The sequence below is a fragment of the Schistocerca piceifrons genome, chromosome X (assembly GCF_021461385.2).
Source record: "Schistocerca piceifrons isolate TAMUIC-IGC-003096 chromosome X, iqSchPice1.1, whole genome shotgun sequence".
Classification (NCBI taxonomy): Eukaryota; Metazoa; Arthropoda; class Insecta; order Orthoptera; family Acrididae; genus Schistocerca; species Schistocerca piceifrons.
Window position 1 is genome coordinate 718,292,695 of NC_060149.1, and position 13,839 is coordinate 718,306,533.

A 13,839-nucleotide genomic window follows, 5' to 3' on the forward strand; every position below is an offset into this window, starting at 1 on the left:
ATGCTACAATTTGGAGCCCTCTAGCGGCAGAGGGTTGCAAACATGTAGACATGAAGAATAAAGATGTAGAATGTTAATAACATTTGTTTTATGTACAAAGCTTCAAGAGTTTTCACATAAAAAATGCAGAGCGAAGGCATTGCTTTTCAGGATGCCCTCATACAAATTCCAGACTAGTGAGGATACATCTTAATAAAAATAAGCAATTAAGTAAAATACAAATTGTATTTCTTTTTAGTTGAACAAGACCATAGTCTCAAAATATTAAGATATAGATTCCTGTCATGCTAGTGGAATGGAAGAAGTGCCTGTTTGTGCATGTTCATGGACGATGAGATAATTAATGTCTAACGTATTTCGGAAGTAATAAGAATGCCAGTGCAATAGTAAGAAAATTCAGACTTCCACAGTTGTCAATATCCATTGTTAAATTTCATAAACTGTTTGATAACTGTTGTATCCCAACCTCCCCCCCCCCCCCCCCCTCCTCCCCTCCCCCCAAGGGTTGTATTCAGTATCGCTGTGGGCTTGTAATTAATATACGGCACTCAGGTCTGGAAAAAGAATCCGTATTGGTTTATTTACCGATGGGAATTATGTGGCGAGGATTACCAGGGGAACAGGAAAAGATAACTCTTAATTGCTCCAGACTCATCTTGGAGGTAAACGCAAAATTCAAAGCTAAAGGAAATAAGCCATTCAGCATCTTCTCTAGATGGTGGGCCGAAATGGAAGAGAGAGTTTTTTTAGTTACAGCTCTGAGAGCCCTCTACCTCGCAGGTCGGGTCTTCCTGCAATGTGATTTGATTGGCAAGGCGGCTTTGGTGGTGGTGATGATTCACCCTGAACTGACTTGAACTGGTTGATTGCTGTCACATCAGCTGAAAGGTATCAGACAAGAATGGTGGCCTCTGTAAATTTTGAATAATAAAAATTACTCACATTTGAAGTGTGATGGGCACCTTGTACATCTTCACCCCTGTCCGTGAAAGAGTTCGCTACACGTAACTCAGACAATCTCTATGAGCCTTATAGCCGGTAACAATATTTGGTTTTCATTTATCAATTCAGTAGAACAGATAACATTTTTGATACAGTGGTCGTATATAAAATTATGTACTTTGTATAAGAGAGATACAGGTCTCAGCCGCAATTGGGCATAGAATTAAATTCAGTGGCAACAAGAGAAAATTTGTGCCGGAGTGGGACTCGAACCCAGAATTCTCGCTTTATGCTAGTAATCACCTTGACCGCTTCAGCTATCTGGACACACTTCCCCTGCAGCCCAAATTCTTAACTTTTCACACACACACACACACACACACACACACACACACACACAATCTACCATCTATTGTCCTCATTGCATGCCCCTTTAACTGATTCCTGTAGGAGTTCAGACATGGTGTGCAACCACACTGAGGTTATCATTACTATCAAGGTGTCTGTTCTGTCAGATACGTCCAACAGAAGACTACACATACAATAATATAGCCTTTGTTTTAATGACTGCCACCCGAGCTCACTTAATCATATCCACAACACTCTCCCCCCTATTTAGTGATAAACGAGCTACCCTTCTTTGATCGTTTTCAACATCCTCCATCAATCCTTGTCAAACATCACTACCTTTTTTGGTTCCCTCCACAGTCATTCGGACATCCCATTGAAAGCTTCCCCAGCAGAATTCAAGCCGACACAAAGGTGAAGTGTGATCACACCTTAAACTAATGTCCTCTAATAGGTGTCTGGACACTTAACAAATACTAGTGAACTGCCCCACAGTAACCATAGTGGTTCACTATCAGCATTCACATGCACCATAGTGAACCTTTGGATACTTAGGCTTCCATATTTTCTGTATGCTTGCTTATCTGCGGCTGTTGGCAGGAAATGAAATGAATGAGGGCATGCTGACAAGTAATGCTTCTGCATTTTTTATGTGAAAACTCGTAAAGCTTGTTAATTAAAACAAATGTTATTTAACATTCTAAATCTTTATTCTTCATGTCAACATACTTATTTCTCAACGTACTCACCGTGGTGATGAACACATTTTCCCCAGTGAGACACGAGTTTGTTGATTTTGACACTGTAGAATGTTTGACATTGTTGCTGGAGCCACAATCTCACCTCTGATTGCACAGTTTCATCACTGTTAAAGTGAAGTCTTCAAGATGAAAACAGATGAAAATTGAATGGGGCCAAGTTGGGGCTGTATGGAGGATGATCTATGACAGTGAACTCAAGGCGTCGGATTGTTACAGATGTTGCAGCACTCGTGTGTGTGGTCTGGCATTGTCATGCTGAAGGAGAGGGTTCTCCATGTGTGAATGAACACTTCGAATTAAAACTCAATTACAGCACATTGTTTCCCATGCATGGTCATAGTTGTTACACGCTACAATTCGGAGTCCTCTTGCAGCAGGGGGTTGCATATATGTAGACATGGAGAATAAAGATGTAGAATGTTAATAACGTTAGTTTTATTTATAAAAAAAAACTAGGCATTACTTTTCAGCATGCCCTTGTACATAGGTTATGTTTGCAACTGGGTGTTTGCTTTTTAAATCATCAGTGATGTAATCTTGTGCCATTCATATGATTTTTGTTTAGAGTATAAGTCACTTGAGACACATTCTGCAGCTTCTTGCATCCTTTGACATAACAATAACAAGATAATTTTGTGTGCAACATAGTGTCTGATATATAGCGCCTAACGAAAAAAAGTGAAGCACACAGACGACATTGTCGGATGTCAACATACAGTTGCACCCCATTAGGGTATGTGTAAATGATTTGAGTTGCAATTCTCTAAGGCAGGTAGAGTGACCATCAGAGTGGATTAGTGTTCAGTGTTTTACCAGGAATGGTAGAGAAAATAAAGGGTCTGAAGAGTAGCAGATATTGAATGGTATCGTAAGGAGACATTCCGGTCTTGGAAATTCAATTCGGGATGACACTTCGCAGGTTAGTAGTATACCTCAAGGGCGTCGACTCATTGAAGTCTTTAAAGTGCACTATCCAGAAAATTCCGAGAAAAAGGGCTGTAAAGTTTTAAGCATAGCTCATACACACCTAATATACGGTCAGAAGTAGCATTCCAGCATACAGGTGAAATAGCTCAGTCAGTAGCGTGATAGAATGTCATGCGGCCGATCTGGGTTCGATTCTAGTTGCAGGCCCAATTTTATTTTGTTTTCAGAATTATCTTACAAATTATAGCAACTTTTAAATAAAGTTAATGACCTAAAGTATTATTAGTTAGATCATAAATAATTTTAGTTTGTTTATGAAATGGCTGTGACGGCTACTCAAAAAGGGAATTACACTCATCAATATTTTCTTTGTAAAAAATTGAATAATTTCAGATGTGTTTCAGTGGAGGCAAATTAATTACCACTGTCACAAAATTCTTGGCAGAATTTCAATTATATAAAATTTTTTACAATAATGTGTTCATTTGTCAATTTCATATTTTATGTGCAAGTACCAGAATGATAATTGTCGTAAAAACATTGAAAACATAAGGTCTTTGCCATCTTGCACAATTATGAAGGATGATTGTTTACAGGAACAATGTTCTTTTAAAATAAAAGATCTGCGGAAAAACATACTTCAATTACATTCCTAAGAACTTCTCTTTCATCAGAAAGCCTGGAAGCAAACCAGGCATATCAGATCATTTCCTTAAAAATTGGCAGTGAGAGCTGATGCTGGACTGTTGATTAAATTTTTATACAGTCTTCACGAGAGTTTGTGTGTCTCTTATTTTCTATATGATAAGCACAATTTTGTATACGCTTTATCAGATTTTTTTCTTGTCTATGAAAATAGACATCAGTGGTTGAACAAGTGCAGTACATATCAGAGGAACCACTTTAATTGTACATGTTGGTGATTTCTCATCATTCTGAAAGACTATGTTGTATAATTCAGGCTTTGCTTGTTCACCCTAAAAGTGAATAGCTAACAGAAACCGTTCTTGACCCACATAAGAATTCAAACACTGGGTGAGAAAGTCAGTGTACGGTTCTGTTGTTAGATTGCCAGATTTGGAAGACATATTACAACATTTTTATAATTTTTTGGACCAGTGTTACTGGTTGCCTCTTGTGAATACACACACAGTTGAGGTAGAATGTTTTCAGATAGAGTGAGAGCATATAGAACAGTGTATGTATGTGCCACTTAATTAATGTCGTGTCATTTGATGAAAATAATTTCGCTTTCTTTGACAGCCCGAGTCCTGTTGTACACCGACTGATACTGACATCCTGCATAGAAAAAACAACCAAAATCGAAGTATTTTATCAGAGAATTGTAAAAATAGAGATCAAAATGAATTTTTAAATATGCTGCAATAAATACATGCCTGGTCAGTTTTGATAATAAAACCTTTTTGGAAATTTGGTATCAATCTTAACATCTGGTTTCAAAAAGTGTCTGCAGCAAGTAAGATGTCTTCGATCATCGCTTTTTTTCCTTGAAACAAATCTTCTCTCTCTTTGCTGACAAATCGTACTTATTTTTGAATCTATGGACCCACTTGTCAGAAGTTTTAAATTCAAAATCTGTAAACTGTAGTGCTGCTGCTAAAGCGCACTGTTGTAAATTTTGTATAAACACTTGCCAGTAATTCTCGTGGGCTTCAACAAAATTATGATACATCCGAGAACTGATTGCTTCATACTTATCAAATTGATAGCCTCCTTTTTTTGTTTCTTATTCCCATTGGGATAAATGTTCCTTCTTTCTTAACCAGCTGCATCCTTTTTTTTAGTTACCACCTGTGGTGAGCCTTTGCAATAAGAACAATGTTAATTTCATGCTCCAAAGAAAGACAGTCTACTTCTCTTGCCTTCTTTTCTTCTGGTTGATATTCATCCAATAAGATGTGGTATTCATACTTTTCAAATGGTTCACCTTCACAATTTTCATTTTCGTGAGCAAGTTTATCAGCAGTAGCAAGCATTTTTTCAGACAATATTTCCATAGTAGGTCTGTAAATTTCTTCACCTATCAACAGGGATTCATGAGAAATTGTCGTTCAAGATTCCAGTGCAATCAAATTATTTGAAGCACGCAAGCTTTTATAATAAATAACCACATCTTTTAACATCATCTTCAACACTTCACTGTATAATGAATCTGCAGCTTCTGATACTTTTGCCGTGTCTTCATTGACAGACATTTTTAATTCACAATATTGTAAAAATTCTGATAATATTTCACAGTACATAATCCTGCAGTGTCTGTGAAACTCAGGAAAGAACTGGCACTGTAGCAGGTAAGGCCCATTGCGCAATTAGTTCTGTGCAGGCCATAACACTTCCTGACCATCTGCTTGTTTGTATGTACAATAGGGCAACTGCACTTTTCTACAAAGACACCAGTTCCTCGAATTTACAGCGAATATTTATAACCTTTCCACAGCTTATAATATCGCCTAATTTTGTAATAACGTTGTAATGATAGTAATTGACACTTTAATTTACCTCCATTAAAAACGCATTTGAAATTATTTAACTTTGTAAAAAGAAAGTATTGACAAGTGTAATTCAAAATTTAAATAGCCTGTGGCAGCCATTTCATAAACAAAGTGAAAGTATTGATGATTTAATTGATAATACCTTAGGTCATTAACTTTATTTAAAAGTTGTTATAATTTTTTAAACGATTAAAAAAACAAAATAAAATTGAGCTTGCAGGTAGGATTGAACACGGATCGGCTATATGACATTCTAGCACCCCACTGACTAAGCTGTTTAGCTTGTATGCTGGAATACTACTTACAACCATATATGAGTTGCATATGAGCTACGCTTAAAACATTAGAGCCTTTTTTCTGGATAGTGCGCTTCAAGACTTCTGTGAGTGGACACCTTTGGGGCATTCTACTAACCTACAAAGTCCCATCCTGAACTGAATTTCTGAGATCAGAAGGTCCCCATGTCAGTGAAGGACAGGGAGTTGCTGCAGACTTGGGTGAGACAGTGTTAGCAGCACCTTGACGGAGTTTGAAAGGGGCCTCATCGTAGGTCTCCATTTGGCCAGCTTGTTGCGTCATGCAATATCCATACCTGTTGACCATTTGCACGTAACAGTGGTTTGATATTGGACTACATGGGAATGTGAGGCAGATATTCTCGTCAAGATTCCGGTCGACCACGTCTGACCACTGTGAGGGAAGATCACCGTATTGTGCACCAAACATATTGTAACCCTTTCACATCTGCAACTACTTCTGATTGCAAGTAATAGACTCCCTGCAACATTCTGTGTCACCCTGCAGCACTGGTCAGATACTAGCAGCAGTCAGACTAGGTAATTGCCATCCCATGTGTGGGTTGCCATTAACACAACACAGATGTCTACCTTTGGAGTGGTGCCATATCCAGAAAGAGTAGACCACTGATGAATGGTGTCACGTTTTGTTCAGCGATGTCCCATTCTTCCAAAGTTTGGAGTCATGGCAGTGTTACTCTTGGTGTCGCGACATGAGGAGCCATCGGATATGATTTCAGGTTATGGCTGGTAGAGACTGAGTGAACTTGGACAACAGAAGGGTAAATCATGGACATGTTGCATCCTCACCATGTGTTACCTCTGCCCCCAATAAAACATAAATGGGGCAAACTCGGACATCAATTTCGTCCCAGTGGCAGTACCCAGGATATAAAGGATGAGTTGCAACAGCTGTGGACCAGCTTGCTGCAGGAGAGAATACAACAGCTTTATGACACCTTTCACAACTGAATCGGTGCATGTATAAATGCCACAGGGGGTACATCATCATACTGATGAGTGTGCTCTTACTGCAAAATTCTATGCAAATTTGATTTCATTTTTTTTTATTTTTTTATTTTTATTTCATTTTGTAATTGTTGTGGTAACATCACAATCGATCTGAACCCGTGAAGTTTCATGTCATTTTCTCCTCCATTTCTGGGTGCTTGACATTTTTTGTCAGGCTGCAAGCTCTCCAGATCTGCCTCTAGTAGGACATGAATGAGAGCAGCTGTGGCGTCAACTTTGTCTCAGTGCCTGTATTTTGTATGTAAATGCTCCTTGTGCTGAATTATTGTTTTGAGCTTGTTCATTAATGTATGGAGTATTACTTAGTTACATCAGTGCATATTTTTTTCCAATCTTTATTGTTAGTAGTAAGGATAATTGGCCATTAAGATTGTGTGTTGCAATTCCATCTTTATTTTGTTTCAGCCCAACTGCTATTCTCGGGTGGTGGACATACTGGGGAAGAAACATATTTTAATATTTGCACTTCGTAGGATTCCACAAGGAGAAGAACTGACATATGATTACAAATTTCCTTTTGAGGATGTAAAAATACCATGTACCTGTGGTTCACGAAAGTGCCGCAAATATCTAAACTGAAATTCTCGTTTTGTGTATATGTAGATATGTGTGTGTGTGTGTGTGTGTGTGTGTGTGTGTGTGTGTGTGTGTGTGTGTGTGTGTGTGTGTGTGTGTTTTTGCTCTCGCGCTCACCCGTGCATCAATATGAGCGTGTGGCTTGAAGACGAGAACAAATCTCATAACAATTTTTCATGTGCAAGGTGTTTGTAAAAGTGGTGACCAAATATACTCTTGTGATAAAAATTATTGTAAAAGTGTAGTTCTTAAAGTATTCTATTTTAAAATATGAACTTTCAAGTGTGTTGTTGGAGGAAATTTTTGGAATATTTTTGAGCTGTGAAATGTGATAGATATCCAATGTGACATTCATTTTCAGTTCTTTGTTTAATTTTCCTACTTTTTTTTTTAAGTAACTGTATTCTGATATATAATTTTGTATGTTCTGTGTTAATTGAAATGGTGTAATTTCTTCAGTATGTGATACTTGTGTAGGTCTGAGTTCCAGTACATGTGGGTATGAACATAAGTTTTATTGCCCAGGCTGAAAACTTTGCATGAACAGGGCAAATTATGGCAGACCTCTCCATATTTTTATTTTGCTAATGCATTTTCCTGTTAGTCTGTGAGTCATCATATGTGATTGAATAAAAGAAGGGACACTGAAAATGGCAAATTGAGGAATTAACCAATTTTCATGTGACTGGTGACAGAGTAATTTTGAACTAAGTAGTCTTGATATGGTACCAAAGATTTCATGTTGTCTTCAGTCCTGCTCTTAGTAATATGTTATGGTGATAATTGTACATTCAGCCAGGATGCATATTACTGTAATTGTATATGTGTGAGTCATGTAAACAGCAAAATTTGTTTTCTAAATAATTCTAAGTTTTGATTGCTTTGTTTTTAAAACAACTGTTTAATTTTGAGAGACTCAAGCCTTTCTGGCAATGGCTGGGTGGCTACATGAGGGCTAATAGCATATTTGAAATAATTGTCTGTGTTGGAATTTGACAAAAAAATTCATTGTAGACACTGTGTCTCCCCTCTTTGCAATGTGCCTAAATGGAAAGTGAGCCACGAGTATTAGTCAGAAATAGTAATTTAAACTGTGAGTTACTGACACATCAGTATTTTGAGGAACAGGATCTGCAGCAGTTGCATATTAATGTATGTTGACTTCACTATAATTTTATCAGAATATATTGCCATCTTTACTCATATTTTTAATTAATGGGACATCTTGACTGATTGTAGATGAAAAATGCTAATGCAGCTTGTGTGATTTATTTCATAGTAAGTTATTAATTTTAAGCACATGTGCTGTATCTGTAACTGGCTGAACAGCTGCCTTAAAACCATTTATCAGACACTAAATAAATTCTTAAATTCTGTGCTGTGATATTCCGCAGTCCTTTACATATGGTAATGATTGTGTAGCTTTAGTTTACCTTAAAAATAGGAAAGACATACACCTTCTTGATATTATGTTGCGTCTGCTTTGGCAGAAGTGGTACCATAGTGGAAGAATAGCATGCTAACTCTAATGTGAGAGCAACTACCAGTCCATTTTGCAAATGTGACTGGTGCCTGTAATCACTTAGAATGATATCCCTGCACTGGTTGTGTGTAGGATGCCTGTATCTGGGAAGCATGACTGCATCTTGCTTTGAGATACCTGAATTGTGGAATGTGGGTGACATTTGGATTCTCGTGAAATTAAAGCTTGCATAACACATGGCTTTTGTAACACTACACATTGCATTCGCAGTATTGTATATAACAGCTGACAGAAAAGTTTAAGTGTGTTTATTGTCAGTGTTACTTAAATACATCTACTTGATTTCGATGTCACAGGACCAGCTAACTATAAATAGATACTGAAATAGAATGGAATGTTCTGGTAAGCATTGAAAAATGTCCCCATTTCTTGTATCATTGCAGAACAGTAAACACCCCAGCAGCTTCACATTCAATCTTTCGTGTTCAGGTGATAAAGAAGTATATGAAGTATTTGAGCTCAATGTTAGTAATTCACAAGTGTACTATATGCAGCAGATGAAAGAGAGAGAGAGAGAGAGAGAGAGAGAGTGTGTGTGTGTGTGTGTGTGTGTGTGTGTGTGTGTGTGTACATTTAGCGACTGTAAGAATGCTTAAGGGAATGTCAGCAACGTGAGGATTTTTTTATACATAAATTAATCACGAAGTTGCAGCATGTTGACTTTATTGGGTAAATCCTCCATAAAAGCTTCACTAGTCTATTGGTGGAAGCAACCATGCCCTGAAGTGAAGTTGTTTATGGTCATAATATTTTAACTTTGCCAAAAGTATTGATTAATACACTGGTTGTGTAAATTTTAGTGTGTCTTAGATTATTTTCACTTGAGTTATGTAAAAATGATACAAAGCAGTTTGTTCAAAATGGAATACATGAATGAAAGAGTTGCGTCTATACTGGTAGGGCATGAAATTGCTGAATCTAGAGACCTGCTGACTGTACCAATCACTGAAAGGGATATGAACTAAACAAATTTGTTCCCCTTTCTTATGGCACACTGTCCAGACTTACTTATTTACATAATTGAAAGTAAATTCCTGTAATGAGTCTTCTTATTGACATTTACTGTATGGAGCATGGATATATAAAACAATTACATATAAGACTACATACAGCCTTACCCATTCAGGTAATCTAAGTTCCATTTGTGGTATGTAATGGAATGCTGTAATATGGGATATGGTTTATCCACTAAATTAGCTATAAATAGGAAGTGAATATTTGAAAGATGGGAATGTAGGTTATTGGCAATTTTACATTTTCTAGAAAAAAGGTGTGGTGTGTGGGGGGGGGGGGGGTGGGGCGGGGGGGTGGCGGGGGGGGGGGGGTTTATACAGCATTGGTTTCCTGCACAACTGGGTGCCCCAACTGATGTACATGCAGATAACAGATGTTGGTCATTATGCCACATATTATTTATCTTTCCATGCTGTAGAACAGTTACACACAAGTGTACAAAAGCTATTGTGTCTCACCCATGTATCTTGTGCTGCATTGTATGAATGTGAAAACATTTACTCTGATTGCAAAAACTCCATCAAATATAGTCGGAGACACAGTGATCAGGACACAAGGAACTGAATCCATAAACGACCAGTTTGTGTGTTCACTTTGAGAGAGTATCTGTATTAGAAACTTAACAGTAGCCTAGTCTTGAGAAATAAGACGAAAGAGTACTTCCAAGCAAATTTAATTTGCAGTGGAAATGTTGAGGAACAATAATTATTATGTGAATATCATTATTTAATTTGTTCATTTGTATTTTGTTGCAAAAATCGTCTGCTTATAGGGTATAATTCTGGTACTATCCACTGTCTGATAATAGAAAGTTGGCAGTTAAAATTTGATTGTTTTCTGCAAGGTAAAGTACTGGTTCCGATTCTGATGAATCATTATCAAAACGTACTTTTCTGCAAGAGTGATTAAATAGGGGTGATGTAAGTCAGTCTACTTACCACTACAGTTCTTGAACTTTACAGTAATTAAATCATACTGAAATAAGACCTAGCATGATGTTGTAAAGAATCTTCCCTCTTAGACAAACAGTCATTAATTCATTACCCATAATTCATTTGTATATTCTCCAAGATCGTATGGAATGTGTCAGCTTCATTGCATGAAGAACCAATAGGAATAGCTGACAATATCAAAATGTTCATGACGAACTTAAATATGTGCTCCTAATTATGGCAAGAAGAAGTTACAAAAATGTGCGCTAGAAATATCAAGTATTACTGTTTCTCTGGTAAAAGAATATTAATACAAATATGAAGGTCAGTGTGGATGATACGGAGAAACCATTGAAATATGCAGGCAAAGCAGTTGGTGCATTACATGTCACTATCTGAATTAAATATACCCTCTTTTTTAAAATAATAATAAAAAACAGGTTTTTAAAAAATATTTATTAACATTTCAAACATCAGGGATTGATTGCCAGATTAGAAAAGTATTTTGGTATTATTATATATTTTGCTAATAAATATGTCTCTTTTATATTGTTTCTGGCCTCACTACAAACTTTTTAAAAACCAGTTTAAATTTAATGTTCATTGTCTTATAATTCATGTGATAAAACGCGCGCCCCCCCCCCCCCACACACACACACACACACACACACACACACACACACACACACACACACACACACACACACACACACACACCTTTGTTTAAATTATTTGTTTATTATTTATACCTGATTTAAGTCTTAGAAGAACTTTTAGTAAGTCATTATTTCATATCATGTTGGCGAACTGTATACATATGGTTCTAATGTTCCCTATTTTCCGCTAATTAAATATTGTTAACCTATAAACTCACAACCTTCAAATTTCGCTTCTGGTTTGTTTAATTTTGTAAATATTGGCAAACACAGTAGTGAATATCATTTGTCGCTGCATACTTTTAATAAGCAATGTATTTTACTGTAACATTGGACCAAATGAGAGTCTGTGTACTTCTTGTCAGGATCCCTTGGCAAGGGCTTCTTTATGAAAAAGAGATTTCTGTTCTATTAAGCTTTTTATTGGTGCAGTTGAGTGCATGAAAGTGGGTTCATCCTTGAATGAGCGTCTGCATTTATTATGAAATGTTCTTAATTGAAAGCTATTGAAATTTATTACTGGGAAGCAGGAGCCTTCTCAATAGAGGAGAAGAGAATGAGTGTCAAATATGTGTAATTTCTTTATTGACTGCTGAATGTAGTGGTGTATATCAAAAATACCTGTAACGCTTTCAAAAAAGGCTTTGAACATGTTGTAGTCAAAAACTGACCACCAGATTGTATGGGCTCTTCTGCATTTTAATAGTTCAGTATCATATGGTGGAATAAGATTTGTCTCTTAATCCTTGGATATTTCCTCAAATGGCACACTTCAAAAGCCATATTATCAATGCAGAATTTAAGAGGTCCTCCCCTTCCTCTTTCCAAACATCACAGCAAGTTGGGTGCCAGTTTTACAAATACCCTGTATTAAAAAATTGTGTAAATAAATTGTCTGTTATATTCAGACTGTTATTGTATGTTATGTTTTTTTAAAAAATAAATGTTAATTGCAATATTTTTTTATTTCTGTAATTGACTAGAAGGAGTAAATAAGTGCACATGAAATAAATTTGAGGGGTGCTCTAAATTACCTAACTCGAATTAGCTCTATACTTCACAGTATGTGGAAATTTCTCAGCATTGCATTTTTCCAATTGCTATCTGGAATTGTAGTGTAATTAATACTGTCATAAGAGTAGGTAATTTAGTTTTGCCCCAATTCTCATTACTTTTTTGTATTCCAAAATAAATCCTAAATTGTCATTACCTTCCAGCTGTTAAGACAGCTTCAGAAAAATTGAATGCAAATACTTCATAATTTTGAATCTTTTGTGTGAAAATTGTGACACACTTGTTAAACTAGGCAACCACTAAAAGCATAATGTACACAAGTGGAGAATGAGGAGTTGAATACATGTGAATAGAATCATCATATCTGCAGGTTGCATTAAAGGCACTGAGTCAAGTAATAGACCGTGCAGTTAGCAGATACTGGCAATTATGTCCATATCAACTGTATTTGACTTGCTGAATGGGTTATCTGTTGTCCTGAACACTGTAATGAATTAATAAAAGTTCTTGACATGGCAGAACAGTGTCAACTGGGACAGTTTGTGAAATCAACTAAGTTTCAGCGAGATTGTAATTAGGGCTTGCAGGAGGTAGGTAGGAGTTTCCAAAGAATTGCCAAACACATTGAACATTTCTTGTTGCTTTTTATCAGTGCTGTTGCCATTGATTCAAGGAAATTGTATATGCTCATCATCTTGGTTGCAGGCAGAGCAGATACAGTTCCACACCAGGCCCGCACCCATCGGTGATCACAGTGACCACAGCACAAATTGTTAATGTTGCGGACAGTGTGTCAGCTAGGCCCATTGGAAGTGTTTGCTGGTAGATAATTTTAAAGAAGCTAATGGTTAGACTTAAATGAAATCTGAGAAATAAATTTTATGAGTTGTGTTCGGTTACAAGATTGAGACAATACTAATATATGTGTTTTCTGTGCTCCTCTTTCATTTTTCTCAAAGGTCTTCTTCAATCAGCAGACATCCTTCATTGAGAATGTCTGAATTGTGATAGGTGGCCTTTGGACCAGTCTCCATTACCCACTGTATCTGTTCGAAAAACTGTGACAACAAAAGGAAGTGATGTACCACATATTTGCCAGAAAATGGTATTACATCACCGTGCAGAAAGGTTTCAAAGATTTAGTTGACAAGGAAAGAGCTAAGAATGACAACAGTCAACAGACTATTTGTATGAGATTCATTGTTCTGTGCATCAAGAAGTGCATTGTGTTAAATATGTAGGCATGGAACACTTGATGGAATTGGTGGTGTGAGTAAATTTTCTG

General features: G+C 36.7%; 1 protein-coding gene across 1 annotated transcript in view; it reads left to right on the forward strand.

The window, feature by feature from the left end:
* LOC124722671 (histone-lysine N-methyltransferase trithorax-like) overlaps window positions 1–10,202 on the forward strand; it is a 226,929-nt gene extending 216,727 nt beyond the window's left edge. Inside the window, exon 14 of the mRNA XM_047247815.1 lies at window positions 7,225–10,202. Coding sequence (XP_047103771.1) covers window positions 7,225–7,398 — 174 coding nt within the window. The 3' untranslated portion in view covers window positions 7,399–10,202. The remainder of the gene's footprint in view (window positions 1–7,224) is intronic.
* Window positions 10,203–13,839: the final 3,637 nt, after the last annotated feature.